Source organism: Lolium rigidum, chromosome 7 (assembly GCF_022539505.1).
Source record: "Lolium rigidum isolate FL_2022 chromosome 7, APGP_CSIRO_Lrig_0.1, whole genome shotgun sequence".
NCBI classification, from domain to species: domain Eukaryota; kingdom Viridiplantae; phylum Streptophyta; class Magnoliopsida; order Poales; family Poaceae; genus Lolium; species Lolium rigidum.
Genome location: NC_061514.1, coordinates 154,296,733 through 154,316,563, shown reverse-complemented (window position 1 = coordinate 154,316,563; position 19,831 = coordinate 154,296,733). Strand labels below are relative to the sequence as shown.

General features: G+C 47.0%; 1 protein-coding gene across 1 annotated transcript; it reads left to right on the top strand.

Annotated features, from left to right (window-relative positions):
- The first annotated feature begins 8,913 nt into the window (after positions 1-8,913).
- On the top strand, positions 8,914-15,311 carry LOC124678891. The gene is made up of 9 exons (XM_047214745.1): positions 8,914-8,968; positions 9,315-9,355; positions 12,712-12,815; positions 12,915-13,106; positions 13,755-13,929; positions 14,045-14,258; positions 14,474-14,640; positions 14,726-14,767; positions 14,851-15,311. Exons 3-9 carry the CDS (start codon positions 12,733-12,735, stop codon positions 14,920-14,922), a joined length of 945 nt encoding a protein of 314 aa, XP_047070701.1. The 5' UTR covers positions 8,914-8,968; positions 9,315-9,355; positions 12,712-12,732; the 3' UTR covers positions 14,923-15,311.
- The last annotated feature ends 4,520 nt before the right edge of the window (positions 15,312-19,831 follow it).

Genomic DNA, 19,831 nt, shown 5'->3' with positions numbered 1-19,831 from the left:
AAATTGGGAGAGGGGGGTACATGGGGATGGGAGGAGAGAGCACAAAGCTACATAGAATAGGACAAAAGGAGACCGCGTGGTGCGTCTAATCGCCCCCGATCATGAATCTTGTACCTTCACCTCCACAAGGCGAGGTCATCGGCCGCCTGATGTCTACGCACGCTTCTTTTCCTGTAGACAGTGTTGGGCCTCCAAGAGCAGAGGTTTGTAGAACAGCAACAAGTTTCCCTTAAGTGAATCACCCAAGGTTTATCGAACTCGTGGAGGTAGAGGTCAAAGATATCCCTCTCAAGCAACCCTGCAATTACGATACAAGAAATCTCTTGTGTCCCCAACACACCTAATACACTTGTCAGATGTATATGTGCACTAGTTCGGCGAAGAGATAGTAAAACACATGTGGTATAGATGGTGGTAATATTGCAGGAAGTAAAGATGCAGTAAAAACAGCAAACAAACGGTGCCAGAAAATAGCTTGCTGGCGTGGGAGGCAATTCTCTGTGGTGTAAACAAGGCCTAGGGATCATACATTCACTAGTGGACACTCTCAACATTGATCACATAACTGAATAAACAAATACTACTTTCTCCACACTCTCTTGTTGGATGACAAACACCATTCATTGTGTAGGGCTACAAGAGCTCCCTCAAGCCGGAGTTAACAAGCTCCACAACATAGGAGACAGCAGCGTCGATGAAGATGGCGGTGGTGTCGATGGAGATGCCTTCCGGGGGCACTTCCCCGTCCCGGCGGCGTGCCGGAACAGAGACTTCTGTCCCCCGAATCTTGGCTTCGCGATGGCGGCGGCTCTGGAACTTTTCTCGTATCGTGGCTTATTCGTCTAGGGTTTTCGCGATGAAGTCCTTAAGTAGGCGGAAGGGCAGCCTCGGAGGGGCCCTGGTGGGGCCACACAATAGGGGGCGCGCCCCACCCCTTGGCCCCGCCGCCCTGACGTGTGGGGCCCCCTGGCTCCCCTCTGGTCTCTCTCCGGTGTTCTGGAAGCTTCGTGGAAAAATAAGATTCTGGGCGTTGATTTCGTCCAATTCCGAGAATATTTCCTTACTAGGATTTCTGAAACCAAAAACAGCAGAAAACAGGAACTGGCACTTCAGCATCTCGTTAATAGGTTACTTCCGGAAAATGCATAAAAATGACATATAATGTGTATAAAACATGTGAGTATCATCATAAAAGTAGCATGGAACATAAGAAATTATAGATACGTTTGAGACGTATCAAGCATCCCCAAGCTTAGTTCCTACTCGCCCTCGAGTAGGTAAACAATAAAAAGGATAATTTCTTAAGTGACATGCTATCATAATCTTGATCAATACTATTGTAAAGCATATGACATGAATGCAGCGATTCGAAGCAATGGTAAAGACAATGAATAAACAACTGAATCATATAGCAAAGACTTTTCATGAATAGTACTTTCAAGACAAGCATCAATAATACTTGCATAAGAGTTAACTCATAAAGCAATAAATTCAAAGTAAAGGCATTGAATCAACACAAAGGAAGATTAAGTTTCAGCAATTGCTTTCAACTTGTAACATATTTATCTCATGGATAATGATCAACACAAAGTAATATAACAAGTGCAATAGGTAAACATGTAAGAATCAATGCACACAGTTCACACAAGTGTTTGCTTCTAAGATAGAAAGAATGGGTAAAATGACTCAACAATAAAGTAGAAGAATGGCCCTTCGCAGAGGGAAGCATGGATTACTATTTTTGTGCTAGAGTTTTTCATTTTGAAAACAAGAAACAATTTTGTCAACGGTAGTAATAAAGCATATGTGTTATGTATAAGATATCCTATAAGTTGCAAGCCTCATGCATAGATTACCAATAGTGCTCGCACCTTGTCCTAATTAGCTTGGATTAACATGGATTATCATTGCATAGCATATGTTTCAACCAAGTGTCACAAAGGGGTACCTCTATGCCGCCTGTACAAAGGTCTAAGGAGAAAGCTCGCATTGGATTTCTCTCTTTTGATTATTCTCAACTTAGACATCCATACCGGGACAACATAGACAACAGATAATGGACTCCTCTTTAATGCATAAGCATTTAACAACAGTTAATATTCTCATAAGAGATCGAGGATTAATTGTCCAAACTAAAACTTCCACCATGATTCATGGCTTTAGTTAGCGGCCCAATGTTCTTCTCTAACAATATGCATACTCAAACCATTTGATCATGAAAATCGCCCTTACTTCAGACAAGACGAACATGCATAGCAACTCACATGATATTCAACAAAGGTGTAATAGTTGATGGCGTCCCCAGAAACATGGTTATCTCTCAACAAGCAACTTATAAGAAATAAGATACATAGCTACATATTCTTCACCACAATAGTTTTTAAGGCTATTTTCCCATGAGCTATATATTGCAAAGACAAAGAATAGAATTTTTAAAGGTAGCACTCAAGTAATGTACTTTGGAATGGCAGAGAAATACCATGTAGTAGGTAGGTATGGTGGACACAAATGGCATAGTTTTTTGCTCAAGGATTTGGATGCACGAGAAGTAATCCCTCTCAATACAAGGCTTAGGCTAGCAAGGTTGGTTGAAGCAAACTCAAGTATGAAACGGTGCAGCAAAGCTTACATATGAACATATTGCAAGCATTATAAGACTTTACATCGTCTCCTTGTTGTTCAAACACCTTAACCAGAAAATATCTAGACTCTAGAGAGACCAATCATGCAAACCAAATTTCAACAAGCTCTATGGTAGTTCTTCATTAATGGGTGCAAAGTACATGATGCAAGAGATTAAACATGATCTATATGAGCACAACAATTGCCAAGTATCAAATTATTCAAGACATTATACCATTTACCACATGCGGCATTTTCTGTTTCCAACCATATAACAATTAACGAAGCAGTTTCAACCTTCGCCATGAACATTAAAAGTAAAGCTAAGAACACATGTGTTCATATGAACGAGCGGAGCGTGTCTCTCTCCCACAAAAGCATGAATTTATTCAGAGAATGAAAATAACAAAACGAAAATAAAAGCACACAGACGCTCCAAGTAAAGTACATAAGATGTGACGGAATAAAAATATAGTTTCGCTAGAGGTGACCTGATAAGTTGTCGATGAAGAAGGGGATGCCTTGGGCATCCCCAAGCTTAGATGCTTGAGTCTTCTTGAAATATGCAGGGATGAACCACGGGGGCATCCCCAAGTTTAGAATTTTCACTCTTCTTGATCATATTGTATCATCCTCCTCTCTTGATCCTTGAAAACTTCCTCCACACCAAACTCAAAACAAACTCATTAGAGGGTTAGTGCATAATCACAAATTCACATATTCAGAGGTGACACAATCATTCTTAACACTTCTGGACATTGCCCAAAGCTACTGAAAGTTAATGGAACAAAGAAATCCATTCAACATAGCAAAACAGGCAATGCGAAATGAAAGACAGAATCTGTCAAAACAGAACAGTCCGTAAAGACGAATTTTTTAGAGGCACTTAACTTGCTCAGATGAAAATGCTCAAATTGAATGAAAGTTGCGTACATATCTGAGGATCACTCACGTAAATTGGCAGATTTTTCTGAGTTACCTACAGAGAACCCTTCCCAAATTCGTGACAGCAAGAAATCTGTTTCTGCGCAGTAATCCAAATCTAGTATGAACCTTACTATCAAAGACTTTACTCGGCACAAAAATGCAATAAAATAAAGATAAGGAGAGGTTGCTACAGTAGTAACAACTTCCAAGACTCAAATATAAAACAAAATTGCTGTAGTAAAATAAAAACATGGGTTATCTCCCAAGAAGTGCTTTCTTTATAGCCATTAAGATGGGCTCAGCAGTTTTAATGATGCACTCCCAAGAAATAAGAGTTGAAGCAAAAGAGAGCATCAAGAAGAAAATTCAAAAAAAATATAAGCCTAACCCACTTCCTATGAAAAGGAATCTTGTAAATAAACAAGTCATGTAGGCATAATGCAAAACTAGACAAGCGCAACTTCAAGATTTTCAGCATATAGAGAGGTGTTTTAGTAACATGAAAACTTCTACAACCATATTTTCCTCTCTCATAATGATTTTCAGTAGCATCATGAACAAACTCAACAATATAACTATCAAATGAAACATTCTTATCATGAGTCTCATGCATAAAATTATTACTACTCCCAACATAAGCATAGTCATTCTTATTAATTGTACTGGGAGCAAATTCAACAAAGTAGCTATCATCAAATATAGGAGGCATATTGTAATCATAATTAAATTTATCCTCCATAGTAGGCGGCACCGAAGACCACTATCATTATAATCATCATAAATAGGAGGCAAAGTATCATCAAAGAAAATTTTCTCCTCAATGCTTGGGGGACTAAAAATATCATGCTCATCAAAACCAGCTTCCCCAAGCTTAAATTCTTCCATAGCATGATCAACAATGGTGTTCATACTAATAACATTGCTACTAGCATGCAAATAAGGTTCCATAGGTTTTTTAATTTTCGCATCACACAATTTATGTCTTAACTCAGGAAATATATTAAAAAGCTCATTGTTATTTTCCATTATGCCTAACTAGTGAACAAGAAACAAAAAGATGCAATTGCAGGATCTAAAGGAAATAGCTTCGAGAACTCACACACCGGCAACAATGCTAGGAAATAGCTTAGTAGTCGGAGGATATGAATACCTTTTACCTTACCTCCCTGGCAACAGCGCCAGAAAATAGCTTGATGTCTACGCACGCTTGTTTTCCTGTAGACAGTGTTGGGCCTCCAAGAGCAGAGGTTTGTAGAACAGCATCAAGTTTCCCTTAAGTGAATCACCCAAGGTTTATCGAACTCAGGGAGGTAGAGGTCAAAGATATCCCTCTCAAGCAACCCCGCAATTACGATACAAGAAGTCTCTTGTGTCCCCAACACACCTAATACACTTGTCGGATGTATAGGTGCACTAGTTCGACGAAAAGATAGTAAAACACAGGTGGTATAGATGGTGGTAATATTGCAGGAAGTAAAGATGCAGAAAAACAAGTAAACAAACGGTGCCGGAAAATAGCTTGCTGGCGTGGGAGGCAATTCTCTCGTGGTGTAAACAAGGCCTAGGGATCATACTTTCACTAGTGGACACTCTCAACATTGATCACATAACTGAATAAACAAATACTACTTTCTCTACACTCTCTTGTTGGATGACAAACACCATTCATCGTGTAGGGCTACAAGAGCTCCCTCAAGCCGGAGTTAACAAGCTCCACAACATTCGGTGTTCATATTTAAGTAACCTTAGAGTGCATAATAGACCATTGCAATTATACCGAGTACTAACATAGCATGCACACTCGTCACCGTCGGAGCTATGAAAGGGGGAATAGATCGCATCAATACTATCATAGTAATAATTAACTTCATAATCTACAAGAGATCACAATCATAACCTACGCCAAGTACTACATGATGCACACACTGTCACCATTACATCATGGAGGAGGAATAGACTACTTTAATAACATCACTAGAGTAGCACATAGATGATATTCAACTAGATCACAAAGCTCATGATCACATAAAGATCACATGGGAGAGAGAGATGAACCACATAGAACTACTCCCTCCTCATCATAGGAGACATCACGTCGATGAAGATGGCGGTGGTGTCGATGGAGATGCCTTCCGGGGGCACTTCCCCGTCCCGGCGGCGTGCCGGAACAGAGACTTCTGTCCCCCGAATCTTGGCTTCGCGATGGCAGCGGCTCTGGAAATTTTCTCGTATCTTGGCTTATTCGTCTAGGGTTTTCTCGACGGAGTCCTTAAGTAGGCGGAAGGGCAGCCTCGGAGGGGCCCTGGTGGGGCCACACAATAGGGGGGCGCGCCCCACCCCTTGGCCGCGCCGCCCTGGCGTGTGGGGCCCCCGGCTCCCCTCCGGTCTCTCTCCGGTGTTCCGGAAGCTTCGTGGAAAAATAAGATTCTGGGCGTTGATTTCGTCCAATTCCGAGAATATTTCCTTACTAGGATTTCTGAAACCAAAAACAGCAGAAAACAGGAACTAGCACTTCGGCATCTCGTTAATAGGTTAGTTCCGGAAAATGCATAAAAATGACATATAATGTGTATAAAACATGTGAGTATCATCATAAAAGTAGCATGGAACATAAGAAATTATAGATACGTTTGAGACGTATCACCGCCCGACGGAGCACATGCACGCCGTGGTGGCCTTGGCGTTGAAGACGATGTCGTTTTGAGCTTTCCATATCGACCACATGACCATCGCAAGGCCAGCATGCCAGACGTGGGTTGCCGTCCCCGGAGGCGGCGGGAGGTCCCAAATGGAGAAGTCACAGGCCGGAACGGGGGTCCGAAGGCGATCCCACACCTAAGCGGCAGTGGAGCAGTCGAAGAAGAGGTGCCGCCCGGTCTCCTGTAAGGGGCAAGCAGCGCAGACGGCGGATGGCGCGCAGCCCTTGAAGAAGAGGTTGGCCCGCGTACAGAGCCTGTCGATGTCGGCGAGGTACGAGAAGATCCACACCTTGGAGGGCAGCCTGAGCCCCCATGACGTGTAGGCGGACACATCCGGGGCGTGGGAGGGGGAGAGCATGCGGTACGCCTCCCTGGTGCTGAAGGGGGGTGTCGATGGAGAGTCGATGAAGCGAAGATCCTGCTCGGCGGAGAGGGCGGTGGAGCTTATAATGCCCAGGACATCCTGGAGCTCACGCTCGGCGGCGGTAGTCAGACGGGGCTGGAGTTAAAGGCCCGTCGATGCGACCACCACCACCGAGGCGTTCGGCCGGGTAGCATGTGAGAAGAGCGTAGGGTATCGCTCAGCGAGCGGCTTGCGGGGAAGCCACTTGTCAAGCCAGAAGGCGATGGAGGTGCCACTCACGACCGTGGCGCGAGTGATGTAGCGGTACTGCGGGAGGCATTCTCGCACAATTTTTTCAAGGAAGGATGGTGAAGAAGTTGAGTCGCCGAGGTCCTATCCAGAGTACTGCCTAAACCAATCCTTCCATGGAAGGGAGTCAGTTTGGTAGAGTTTGTGGATTTGAGGAGAAGACACATGTTCTACCGGTGGAGATCCTTAACGCCAAAGCCTCCCTCCTGCTTAGACAACAAAACTTTATCCCAAGCAATTAGGCGGCGTGCGCCCGAGCAAGAGTCTTTGCCCGTCCAGAAGAAAGCGCGGCGCCTTTTATCTATACTTTCGAGCACACCCTGCGGAAGCAAATACGAACACATATAGTAGGATGCAAGGTTATTCGGTACATCATTACATAACACCAGGCGCCCTCCTGAGGAGAGAAGAAGAGCTTGCCACCCCGAGAGGCGGTGGTCGAAAGAAAGAATGAGAGGTGCGTAGGAGGAGATGGGCAGTTTGGTAGGGGAGAGGGGCAGCCCCAGATACGGTTGAGGGAAGGAGGAGACGGGGCACCCCAGAGTGGCTGCCATCTGGCATTCGTCAGCAGTTGAGATATTCGTAGGGATGAAGCAAGACTTATGGAAGTTAATAGCAAGCCCAGTCGCGGCGGCGAAATCCTCAAGCACATCTCGAAGGCAGGAGGCCGCCGAGGGATCGGCTTTACAGATAATAAGCGTGTCATGAGCGTATTGAAGGACAGGACATTGCATAGTGGGTGAGAGGGGATGCCAAAGTTTGCCTTGGGAGAAGCCATGCCGGATAAGACATTGAAGGACATCAGCGACGATGATAAAGAGGTATGGGGAGAGGGGATCGCCCTGGCGAAGACCATTGCGGCACCGAATCCCGTCCCCGGGCACCCCATTGAGAAGCACCGCGGTGTGGCCGGTGGAGAGGATGCGCGCCATCTACTCGCACCACCGAGCATCGAAACCCCTAACTTTTAGGATGGCAAGGAGGCTATCCCAGTTAAAAGAGTCGAAAGCCTTGAAATCGATTTTAAAAACTAGAGCGGGAGCTTTTCTCTGGTGGCAACACCTAGTGGTTCGATGCACTGAATTAGGTTTCGAATTGGAAAATTGGAATTAGGAATTGCGGCGTCTAATTCTATCGTCTGGGTGCGTGTGGAATTAGTACGTGGAAACTGTTCCAAATTCCAGCCCACCCTGCCCCCAAGCTTTTTTCTTCAAGGGATGATTCGGCGGATTTCCTATACACCGACCAGGTCGGCGCGTACCGCCAGCCGCACACCCCCCGTGCGGTATGGGCCGGCCCAGTTCGGCTGTTGGGCCAGTTGGCCGCTTTTTTTCTGTGTCATTTTTTTGTTCTATTTTTTTCATTTATGTTTCTTTTTCAGTTCTGTTTTTTCATTTCTGTTTCTTTTTTCGTTTTTAAGATTAATTTTTTTAATTTACATATATTTTTGAATGTAAAATGTTCTAACTAAAAAAACTTGAGAAAATTTCAAATTCGAAAATTGTTCGAGTATAAAATTGTTCAAATGCGAAAATTGTTCAAGTATAAAAATTGTTCAAATTCGAAAATTGTTAAAGTATAAAAATTGTTCAAATTCGAAAATTGTTCATATATAAAAAATAATAATTTTTTTTGAAAAATATTTGTTCCAATTTAAATTGTGTTCTAATTTAAAATTTATTCCAATTTGAAAATTGTTCCAATCTGAAAAATGTTCAAATTTTGAAAATATTTAAATTTCTGAAAAAAAAAATAATTTTTAAAAATCGGGTCTAAAAAGAATCAGCTTTTAAAAAACGTAAAAAAAATTAAACAGAGAAAACGAAAAAGCAAAAAAAGAAAACGAAAATAACAAAAGTGGAAATGTGTTGGGCCGGCCCAACAACCCGCCTGGGGGGTGTGCGGCGCCTGGTCCGCGCTGACCAGGTCGGCCTACACCACCCCCCATGATTCGGAGGGTCGACCCTCCGTATTGGCATGGAATTGCCTCCCCTCACATACCCCTTCGCATACGAGCAGCCTCCCGACGTTGCCTTCCGGCTCCGGCGACCAAGCCCTGCCGGCGACGGTACGTACTCTCCCCGCCCTCGTCTCCATCTCCCTCTCCAGGACTCGTCTCCCTCTCCCTCTCCCCGCCCAGCCGCGCTTTTCCAATCCCCGGTGTCCTCTGGCTGACCCCTACCCTCCTCTGGTCCGCCTCCGCGCGCGCGCGCCAAACCTAGTTTCTGGCCGGCGGCGGCTGTACGTGAAACAACAGCGGTCGGGGGTAGCGGAGACGGTAGGGGATAGGCAGCGGTTGTTTTTGGCCGTTCTGTGCCTAGTTTCTGGATGGGTCGATCTTGGACTAGTACTGTTTTCTGGTCGAATGGTCATGGCGTACTGTAAACATGATGTAGATTCTTTTCTAAATGCAGGTGTCCTTCGGTATCAAGTACGCAGCTGAGGCCACTTAGAGGTACAAACATGAAATCATGTCTCGGTTTAATGTTACCATAGTATGCATTTTTATTTTCACTACTCCTGGTTGATGCATTCTACTTAGTTGATGTGCAAACAATATATAGATTGCAATCTACACATGATATTTTTTTTACATATACGCCAAGTTCATATTGTCCAAACTCAAAAAACATCAAATTCCATGGGTGGCATCCAAATAGGAATTGGAATTGCCTACACCATTTGATTCCAACAATAAACTCCAAACGCACCCAAACGGCAGAATTTGAATTGGAAGATAATTCATTTCCATTGTGGATTTGGAATTCCCGGTCTAATTCAATTCTGCATCCAAACAAATAAATTGACACATGGGTAGCAACAAAGCATAAGAAAGCTTCAGTTATGTGTATGTTTCTGCACACATACTTCGGAGAGTTACTTAGGGCATCTCCAACGAGCCGACACATTTCGGACGTCTGAAATGTCCGGTTGTGTATTTTTGCGTCGGCCCGCGGACGCCATGCGACCCAGGGCAACCGTTTGCGTCGGGGGTATCTCTAGTGGTGCAGACGTATTTTTTTAGCTGAGATAACGTCAAGATTGTTAATGGCGGTTAACATCCCGTCGAGGCTTGCCGCCGGCGATTACCGGTTCCCGCGCGACGACGGTCATTCCCGCGCTTGCCCAATACATTGCAAGTTTCACCGACGTTTCGCGCGCGCGGCAACGCCGTTTCCCACCCCACCGTGGTTATATATGGGCGACACAGGCGGGCGTGACAGGCACACCTCAAGCTAAACCCTAGCATCCATCCATGGCAGAGCACAACCTTAGCTGCGATCAGGTTGTTCATATGTGCCGCCAAGCCCACCCGGAGGAGGAGCAGCTAGTCGCCAATGCGTTTCAGGCCAAGCAGCTGGACCTGGAGGCAGCGGAGGCGGAGGCGGCAGAGCGCGCGCAACGGTGTGAGCGCCTCGCTGCGGCCAGCGCGGAAATCGCCGACGCCAGGGCGGAGCTCGCGAGGCGCGGGCGGTGATGGCGGCCCTCTGGCGGCCCCACCCGCGGCGGACCCACCCGTGGACACCGTCATCCACGACATCGCCGCCGTCGCTGACGTCGTACCCGGCCGCTTCGACTGCGGAGGCGACCAGTTCGTTCTGGTCGCGTCCTTCGAGACCCTGGCTGGGGACGCCCTGCACCGTCAGGCTTGGGCAGCGGAGGAGGAAGCCCACTGCTATGCGGTCGCTATGCCTCGGGGTACATGTGCTCCGACCTGGATTCGCTCCAGCGGAGGGGCCCTTCTCCCGCGCGGGTCGAGCAGGAGAACCGGAAGCTAGCGGACGCCATCGCCGCCAGGGACGAAGCGGTGGCGGAGGCGGCTAGGGACAGGGCCCGCTTCCATGCCCAGCTGGCGGCACTGCAGGCGGTGAACGCGGAGGAGGCCCAGGTGAACGAGGCTGCGGCAGCGACGGCGGAGGCGGCCAACTCTATGGCCAGGAGAGTCCTGTGGGACTCCTCTCTCGCCGAGGCACTCGAACGCCGCAGGCGGCGAGACGGGATGTCCGATCGCCGGCGTGCGCGGCGCGCGGAGTGCGTGAAGCGCTCCCTCTTCGACGACGGTGCTGGCCCCTCAGGCGGCCAGTAGTAGGCCGCACGACTGCGAGTAATCCAGGCTGTGGTAGGCCGCGCGACGGCGAGTAGGTACAGCCGTTATAGTTTTAGGTTAACTCGACTAACCATCTCTGTAAAGATGGTCCTTTTGGCCAATCAATAGTAATGAAGAAATATTTTGGTTACGACGACCGCCCCGGATGCAACCGACGCGGACACTTTCCGCGACCGCGCAACGTCCGCGGAGACGCAAACCTGGCGCAATGCGTCGCCACGGACGGCCCGATCAATTTGCGTCGCCCCGCTGGAGCAGGGTCACGGCGGACGATGTCGCCCTGTTGAAGATGCCCTTCCAGAAAAGGAAAGCCAACCAGTAGTTCAGTTCGTGCACGGTGAGATAAAAATCTGGGAGAATATGGAGAAAAAAAATAAGGATAATCATATAAGAGAACCCAATTTGATGCTTTGCAGCCGACACAAACAATACACATAAAAGAGCTATACAAACTTACTGATATTTGAACAAGAAAAATAAATGGCAGGGCAAGGGATATATCGCTTCAATTCTCACCTTATTTCAATATTGTCATTTTATCTAAAATTTTGATATCTTGGTACCTCTAAAGCTGAAACAACAGCAGTACATATACAATCTTCAGTGGGCATAATTATCAATCAAAATCCATGTTTTAAATCACGGCAACAGTGCCACGAGTGTTGCTGCTCTTCTCTGCCAAGTACTGGATCTATCATATCATGTATTGATTGGTTTCACCACCTTCATTTTCTTAATCAACTGCTGTGTCAACGGATAAATGTGCACCCAAAAAATATTTGAGCCGAGAGAGGATTAAAGAATTGAAACAGAAGAATGTTTCTACATCAGGGTATTGTAGATAAAAAACGAAGTTAAAACAGATCAAACGTAATGTCTTGAAAAAGGTACCTCTTGATGTGTGCATATCTTAAACGCAATAATAGAAGTGGAAATTCTGCAATGTGAAGTAGAGATTTAGAACAAGAAAATGGGGGAAAGGCAGTATAGTCTGAATGCTGTGCTCTGCTCACCAACTTGAGAACTCCTTGGGAGGCGAGGGCCACGTGATGAGCTCATTACGAGCAGACCATCAAGAGACCAGATGAGATCGGTTAAGCAGTGTGCAAGTAACTCAACCGCAGGACACGATCTTATGTGAACAAACTCAGGTGCTGACTTCATCGGCAGGACCTCGCGAGCTGCGCGCATTGGCCCTGCTCATGAAGGAGCGAGTCCGCAAGTGGGCTGGGTTTGTGGAGGCGAGGATGCACGGTATGATGGTGGTGGCGGCGTCGTGGTCCTCGCCGGCCGCCCGATTGCCCGGTACGAGCGGGGGGAGGCAGAGCCAGCGGTGCCGGAGCGGGGTCTTGCGAGTCTTGTCCGGCCGATGGGGGCGGCGGCGGACCCCTGCCGGCTCACGGTCTCACGCTCAATCCGCTCGTGAGGAAGAGGGAAACACGGGGAAACGGAACAAAATCTTCGATTTCCGTGGCCCACCTGTCGGCGTCAACATTCGAGCGACGGGACGAAGGATGAGCGATAAACGGAATAGAGACTATCCGAGTAGATCTGCTGCTCTGGTTCATTACAAATCGATCGTGTCGGATCCTCTCTGTATATATACGTGCATATGCGGAATATTTTATGATTTGCCACACTTTTCTTCTCCAAGGGAACGGGACGGGACGGTAATCCTTGCTTAGCTACATCTTCGTGAACAGGAGACGAGATCGGGAGAAGAGATGATGAGGCCATTGGTTTCGACCTCAATCTCCACACAACACACGGACCCTGGCGCGAGTATGGAGAATCGGTATGAACAAAGGTAAGTAGTAGCATTTCTCGAATCTTTCGGTGATTTATTTAGGGCATGCAGTACAATGGTTATGAGACTGTCGTCTTAAACATTGCATCTTGTTAGTAGAGAAGACAGGGAAACAGGAGCGCAGCCCATCTATGCCTTGCCATCGGACGATTGGGGTATCATGTTCTACATCAGGTTGGATCACTCGGGATCTTTCCACACATATCCTCGTGTGGGTGGGCCATTTCAGAGCCTCCAGGAAGCTCAAAATGGTATCGAGTGCTATCTGATTGAGAGCGAGGACCCAAAAATGTTAGTTTCTCAACCTCCACTCTAGATTTCCGTCGCTCAAATTCTCATGTTCTGTATGTACTCCTACAACCTTTGCAGTTTATGACCACATCACTAATCAGGAAAAAAAACTTATGTCTTTAAGGTTGGACTAGAAACACTTTGATGGGCAAAAGACCTTCCTGTTTTGGGGCCATTTAAATTTATGAGATCAGTTGAGCACTTGAGCCGTTGAAATAGTGCATAGTCATAAGCATAATTGAAATAACAAAGTGCATGTAGATGCTATGCTATGCCACTGCATTGTAGCTATCTGAACTGTAATTTCTATTACTTGGGTAGCTTCTTGCCAGGAAACTTCTCAGCTTTGATGTCTTCCTTGTACTAAGCAGTGCTTAGCACTGAGTTTGGGAGCTTCCTTTTGTATATAAAATACAGCCATATAATAATTTCAGATTTGCTCTATTTTTGTTGACTATTACCATTATTAGTTATAATAGAGGTAAATTGGGAGCTGTTTGGTTCCATCCTCCAACCTCTGAAACAAATTATCTTAACTCTTAACTCTATGTCCACCTGATACCATTGTCTGGGTGCTTAGTATCAAATTGTACTCTCCACTTTGAGAAATTACAGTATATCTTATAGAATGCTCTGATCTAAAAATAGGTTCTTGGGTGCGGTGTCTGATATTGAGATGCGTTCAATACGTCGTAAATATTGGCCTGATGGCACAAGGAAGATGCCTCCAGAATTTTATCCAGTGGACATAACCCGTAATTGGATGCATCAGTTGGCTCAATCTTTGGTGGACAAGCATAATGAGGATCACAATCTTGTGGAGGTTTGTTCTCTGTCCCTGCACTCTGCCATCACCCTATGTCGTGCTGACACCGTCTCTTGTCTTACTCATTCATCTGATAATTAATCGCTGACCGCATCGATGCTTGTTATTGTAGGATCTTGCATATCAGCTCAAAAAAGTTGTGTGCATCCAATCGATTTGTGAGGTTGATGTCTTTACCTGGTGCTATCATATCAATTTCACTGCACAAGCCAAAGGAGTTGGTTCCATCGAAGATCTATTCTTTGCTGAAGTCATATCTACGGGGGAAGGAGAACTTGAGGAATTGGTGCCCAGCTGTCTGCGCATGCTTACACCTATTGACAATGGTATATACTCTAATCTCAAATGAAGAATTTTCAGTTTGTGGTTCGTACTAACATGAATCTAGATAGTTTTGTACATGTGTTTCTGGCTTGGTATATCATCTCATCCATTACATTTTGCAATATCTCAAACTGGTTAATGCACATTTGTCATTACTTCTAATTATTCAGTTGTTATGTGTCTGTGCCCTGTTGTTTATTAACTTTTTTTACGGAAGGTACCTGCCATGGCTGTATCAACAATGGAAGCGGTGATCATATGAGGCATCCCAAAGACCCTTCTGCATACACTGGGGGTCACGTGAGGGATGCAGTTTTGCCGTTTGGCGGATCTGTATTACCACCCGTGGCATACTCTGAGCCCCCACCTGTCCATGACTTTGACGTGCGTATTATGAATTGTTCCGTATAGATTTAGCATTCATCATCTTTGTTCATTCACTGACCGGTAACACCATTATCATTTACAGTTTGCAGCAGCTGAGGAAACTAGGCTACGTAACCTATTCACGGTAATGGCATTACATACCTCTTGCTGCATTTGTTACCTCGTATGTTGGCCACTTGATTTATCTAATCACATGCTTGTCTTTAGGGTCCTAAAGCACATATTTACGAGAAATACACGAGGCCCCCTCAGGGCTCTGCACTTATTCCTGAAGAATGATGCAGGAGTGGCTAGCTCTGTGTGACCCCTGAAGTGAAAGATGTCATCCCCCTTTTGGACTGAATGTCTATTTCGCCATCAGATAAATTTCAGAGTTATTAATCTTGGCAACTTGTAGACCGAGTAGTCGGTATTTCGTGTTGATTGAGTTGCTTCGAGATTAATGTACCTATTTAGTATTTACAACTATCTATGTACTTTTTTTTAGGGAATCACTATGTATGTACTTTACTAGGCTCGGCTGAGTTGGACGATGGTCCTGTTTATAACGTATACATAGCTGCCTATAGTGCCTTTTTATCTAGAATACACTCTCAAAGATGGTTCTGTTTACTAGAATCGTCTCATATTGTAAAAGAGAGATAGTGATACCTTTTAAAGGCTCCACTCGTCAGGTTCATTGAACCTAGTCTCCTTGGAGAAAAGTATTGTGATCTCCTACCAAAAACCTGTGTTGGCAAAGCAAGGATATATATATAACACATCAATTACTCATCTCGACCTCTGTTTTGCTTGGTTGGATTGTCTAGTCGTTTGTGTTGACAGAAATCACTCAACAAGGATTTCTCTGCGTTGATTTTGAACGAAAAATTAACATCTACTAAAGCATCTTTTTATAATTCTTTTTCTTGTGGTGTGTTAAACATGTTTTATGCCAATTCTATGGTTTTAATCTCAAAAAAATCTATGGTTTTAATTATACAGGTTCAAAAGTATAACATTTTTTTTTTGACCTGGACTACGGCGGGCTTACGCCAGCCTGAACTTTTCATATCATCAAAGTAAAAACATACAGGGGAACATTACACGATTTGGGGGTATGGGATGGGGAGGAAGCAAGAAAGAAGGAGAGACGAAGGGTCTCAGGGAGGATCATATCCATTACACCAAGAATTAAGGAGATGAGAGGAAGCAGGGGTAGTGCATCTGAAAGCCCAAAGCCTGATGTCCTCGAGGCAGCGCTGAACAACCGTGGTGATGTCCTCAATAACACCGTTGAAGGTGAGGGCGTTCCTTCGCTTCCAAATGCTCCAAGCAATGGCGGTGTTGATGGTGGTCTCCTCGTAAGTGCGGCAGCTCCGGAGCCAGAAGTCGGGGAAGGTGGCGTAGTCATGGTCGTCGAAGTCGCGGTGGAAGAACCTCCAGACCTCAGTGGCCCTAGGGCAGTGCAGCAAGAGGTGATCAGTGTCTTCATCGCGGGGGCATGAGAGGCAGGTAGCGGAGCTGGCAAGGTGGTGACGGAAGCGCCGTTCATTGGTGGGAAGACGTTTTTTTCTAGCGAGCCAGCAGAAGATCTTGCACTTAAGGGGGGCTGCACTCCGCCAAACCTTTATCGCCATGTCGTCCATCTGCAGGTTGCTGAAAAAACTGGAATAGAAATTCTTGTTTGTAAGCAGGTTGTTAGTGAGGCGGATAACACGTAAATCTGGGATGTCGAGGCGAAGCACCACAGAGCTTAGGGCGGTGGTGAGGGAACGAAGCTCGGCCATAGCAACCTCAGTAAGGCGTGGCACAAGGGAGAGGTTCAGACTAGAGGAGAGGGCAGTAGCCACGCTAATATTGGGACGGGTGGTGTGGGAGAAAAGGTGGGGGAAACGGAGGTTGAGGGGGGAAGACTCGAACCAAAGGTCCGACCAAAAGGCCGTAGCAATCCCGTTGCCAATAGTGACAGAAGAAATATCCCTGAAGGTGTTGAGGCCAGCAACAATGTCCTTCCAAATGGGAGTGTCAAGGTAGTGGCGATCTCCAAGGTCCCGAGAGGCGCTCCATCCATAATTACGTCGGAACCAGGAGGCCCAAGGCGCAGAGGAGCTGGAGTGAATCTTAGTCAGGAACTTGGAGAGAAGCGCAGCATTCTGGGCCTGCAGGGAGAGCACCCCCAGACCCCCAAACTTTTTGGGAGTGCAAACTTTGGTCCAAGCCACTTTGCATTGCCCACCATTACAAGTCTCCTCACCCGTCCAGAGGAAGGAGCGGCGCCGCTTGTCAAGGGCTTCCACCACTCCAGCAGGCAAGATACCAGCGCTCATAGCATGAGCAAGCATAGCCGTCAAAACCGAGTTGACGAGGAGAAGGCGACCTCCAATGGGAAGACAGCGACCTCGCCACCCGGACAGCCGCATGTCGCCTTTGGCCATAATGGGAGCAAAGTCGGCTAGGCGAAGCTTGTGAGTAGACAACGGGAGGCCGAGGTAGGTCTGGGGAAAGGAGGAGACGGCACAACCGAAGGCGGAGGCCATGAGAGAGGCGGATTGGTCATCGGTCCGAATAGGGACGAAGGTGCTCTTGTGGAAGTTGATGACCAGGCCCGTAGCGGCGGAAAAGGAGTCCAAAACCGTCTTGAGGTGAGCCACATGCTCAGGAATGGCTCTGATAATAATAAGGGTGTCGTCCGCGTACTGAAGCACCGGGCAGAGCAGGTCGTCAACAAGGGGATGGAGGAGCAGCCCCTCCCGAGAGGCTTGAAGGAGCATTTGCTGGAGAACATCAGCCACAATGTTGAAGAGGAAAGGGGAGAGGGGGTCACCTTGTCGCAGTCCCTTGCGGCATTGGATCCATCGTCCAGGAATGCCGTTGAGAAGCACAGCGGTTTGGCTGGATTCGTTGAGCATCCGAATCCAGGAGCGCCAGATTTCAGGGAAACCTTTTGCAAGAAGGATTTTGTCCAAAGCATCCCAGGAGATAGAGTCGAAGGCTTTACGGAAGTCCAGCTTAAAGACGGCAGCAGGAGCGTTGCGCTTATGACAGGCTTGGACGATGTCAGCAGCGTAGACAAAATTTTCAGCAATAGAGCGTCCGGAAATAAAGCCCGTCTGGTCAGGGTGAACCAGAAAAGGGATAAGCTCCCGAAGGCGAAGAGTAAGGCACTTGGTGTGGACTTTGAGGCAACAGTTCTGAAGAGATATGGGACGAAAATTGTCTGGCTTGTTTGCACCTTCTTTCTTTGGGAGAAGGACAATGTGAGACTTGTTAATGGGCCTGAGATCAGAGGATAGAGAGTGGAAGGCAGTGAGAGACTGAAGCAGCTCATGCTTCACCAAGTCCCAATGACGCTTGTAAAAGGCCGGTCCAAGGCCATCCGGCCCAGGGCTGGAGTTATCGTTCATAGAGAAAAGAGCCACTCTAATTTCATCAAGAGTGAAAGGCCTGACCAAAGAGGCAGCTTGGGCCGAGGTGAGGGAAGAAGACGCCACTAGGGCGAAGAGGTTGAGGGAGCTGGAAGTATGAACAGGCTGCCCCAGAAGGTTTTTGAAGAAGTCATGAAGAATCACGGCCTTAGCAGGGTGGGAGAAAATTTGGTTGCCATCTCCATCCTCAAGGTTTTTGATTTGGTTCTTCCGCAGGCGGCCAGAGGCGCAAAGGTGGAAGTATCTCGAATTTTCATCCCCGAGGGTGCAGTGCTTAATTTTAGCACGTTGCCGCCAGTAGGTGGCGCGGTCAAAGTTTCTTTGGCTAAGATGGAGCTTGACTGTCGAACGAAGACGCTTCTCAAGCAAGGAGAGAGGTCTAGATTCTTCCAGCCGGTCCAGGAAAAAGATGACCGCACGGCTATTGATTAGGTAAATGGAAGGGAGTTTGCGTGCACGCGCCCATACCCGCACAGCAGACCGGACGCGTTTGATTTTTAAACATAGGCGGCTAACCGGGGAGAGATGAGAGTGGTTATGACCAACACTGTGCCAGTTAGAGGTTACAAGGGGGGAGAAATCAGGGTGAGAGAGCCAGGTGTTTTCCATCCGGAAAATAGTGCTTCTAGGGGCCTTTGTGGAAGCCTCAAGACGAAGGGGGATGTGATCAAAGGTGGGGCGAGAGGAGGAGGTGAGAGTGGTGCCCGGCAACGCGAAGCTCCAATCCGGATTAACAAGGACCCTATCTAGGCGAGCAAGGATAGGGGGATCCTGCATATTTGACCACGTGAATTGTCGATCAAGAAGCGGAATCTCAATTAAGCCAAGCAAATTGATTAAGTCGTTAAAACAGGCAGCCTCCGAGGAGTTGAAATTGTCATTCGACTTATCGCGCGGAGATCTGATAAGGTTAAAGTCTCCAAGAAAGGCCAGAGAGCCAGAAGACGAGGCAAAGATGGTCTCCAAGGAGCTAAGGAACTCCGCCTTTAAGTCGTGCAGACAGGGGCCATAGACATTAACGATGGTAAAACAAAGGTTTTCGGAGCGGAGAGAGAAGGAGGTAGTGACGGAGAAATCATCAATGGAGTGGTGAAGCAGCTGAAAAAGCCTGTCGTCCCAAGCCGTGAGAATTCCCCCGGACGAACCAGAAGCCGGTTTAAACACGAAAGAACGAAGGGATTGAGGTAGAAAGGAAGAGGCAAAGAATTGAGAAATGCTGTCCAATTTGGTTTCCTGGAGACAAAGAATGGAGGGTAGGTTATTGTCAATAGCTGCTCTAACATCATCACGCTTGCGGCGCCTACCAAGCCCTCTGACATTCCAACATTCAAGATGTAGCTTGGTAATCATTGGGAAAAAGATAAACACCAGGGAAGCAAGTTCACACAGCCGGGCATAATGATAAAGATCAAAGTCTTACAACACAGGATACAGGGACAGCAACAGCCATCCAAATAAAGGGGAAACAGGCACTCTGCTGAAGAGGCGGAACAAGTTGTGGCTTTTGTAGGGAACCGAAAGCCACACAGCTCAAAGTGTATAACCATGCAGCCGTGCCGGACGAAGAAGGAGCCAGAGGTAGAGGGAAGACAGCGGATCAAGCATCTGGCCAACGGGGGCATCATGGAGAAGAGGCCGACACCGATGCCAGCTCGTCCTCCAGGCTGAGCGCCCCCAGAGGCACGTCGCAGGCGCTGGCAAGGGCCTGGACATCAGGCTCCTCCAGCGTTGATGATGGCCAACTGGGTAGGCTACTTGTTTAGTTCATCTATCTTTATGTT

Coding starts and splice junctions, on each gene's coding strand:
- LOC124678891 (XM_047214745.1), top strand. CDS start 12,733: ATGATGAGGCCATTGGTTTCGACCTCAATCTCCACACAACACACGGAC. Junction 12,816..12,914: donor GAGAATCGGTATGAACAAAG/GTAAGTAGTAGC, acceptor TCTTGTTAGTAG/AGAAGACAGGGAAACAGGAG. Junction 13,930..14,044: donor AGGATCACAATCTTGTGGAG/GTTTGTTCTCTG, acceptor TTGTTATTGTAG/GATCTTGCATATCAGCTCAA.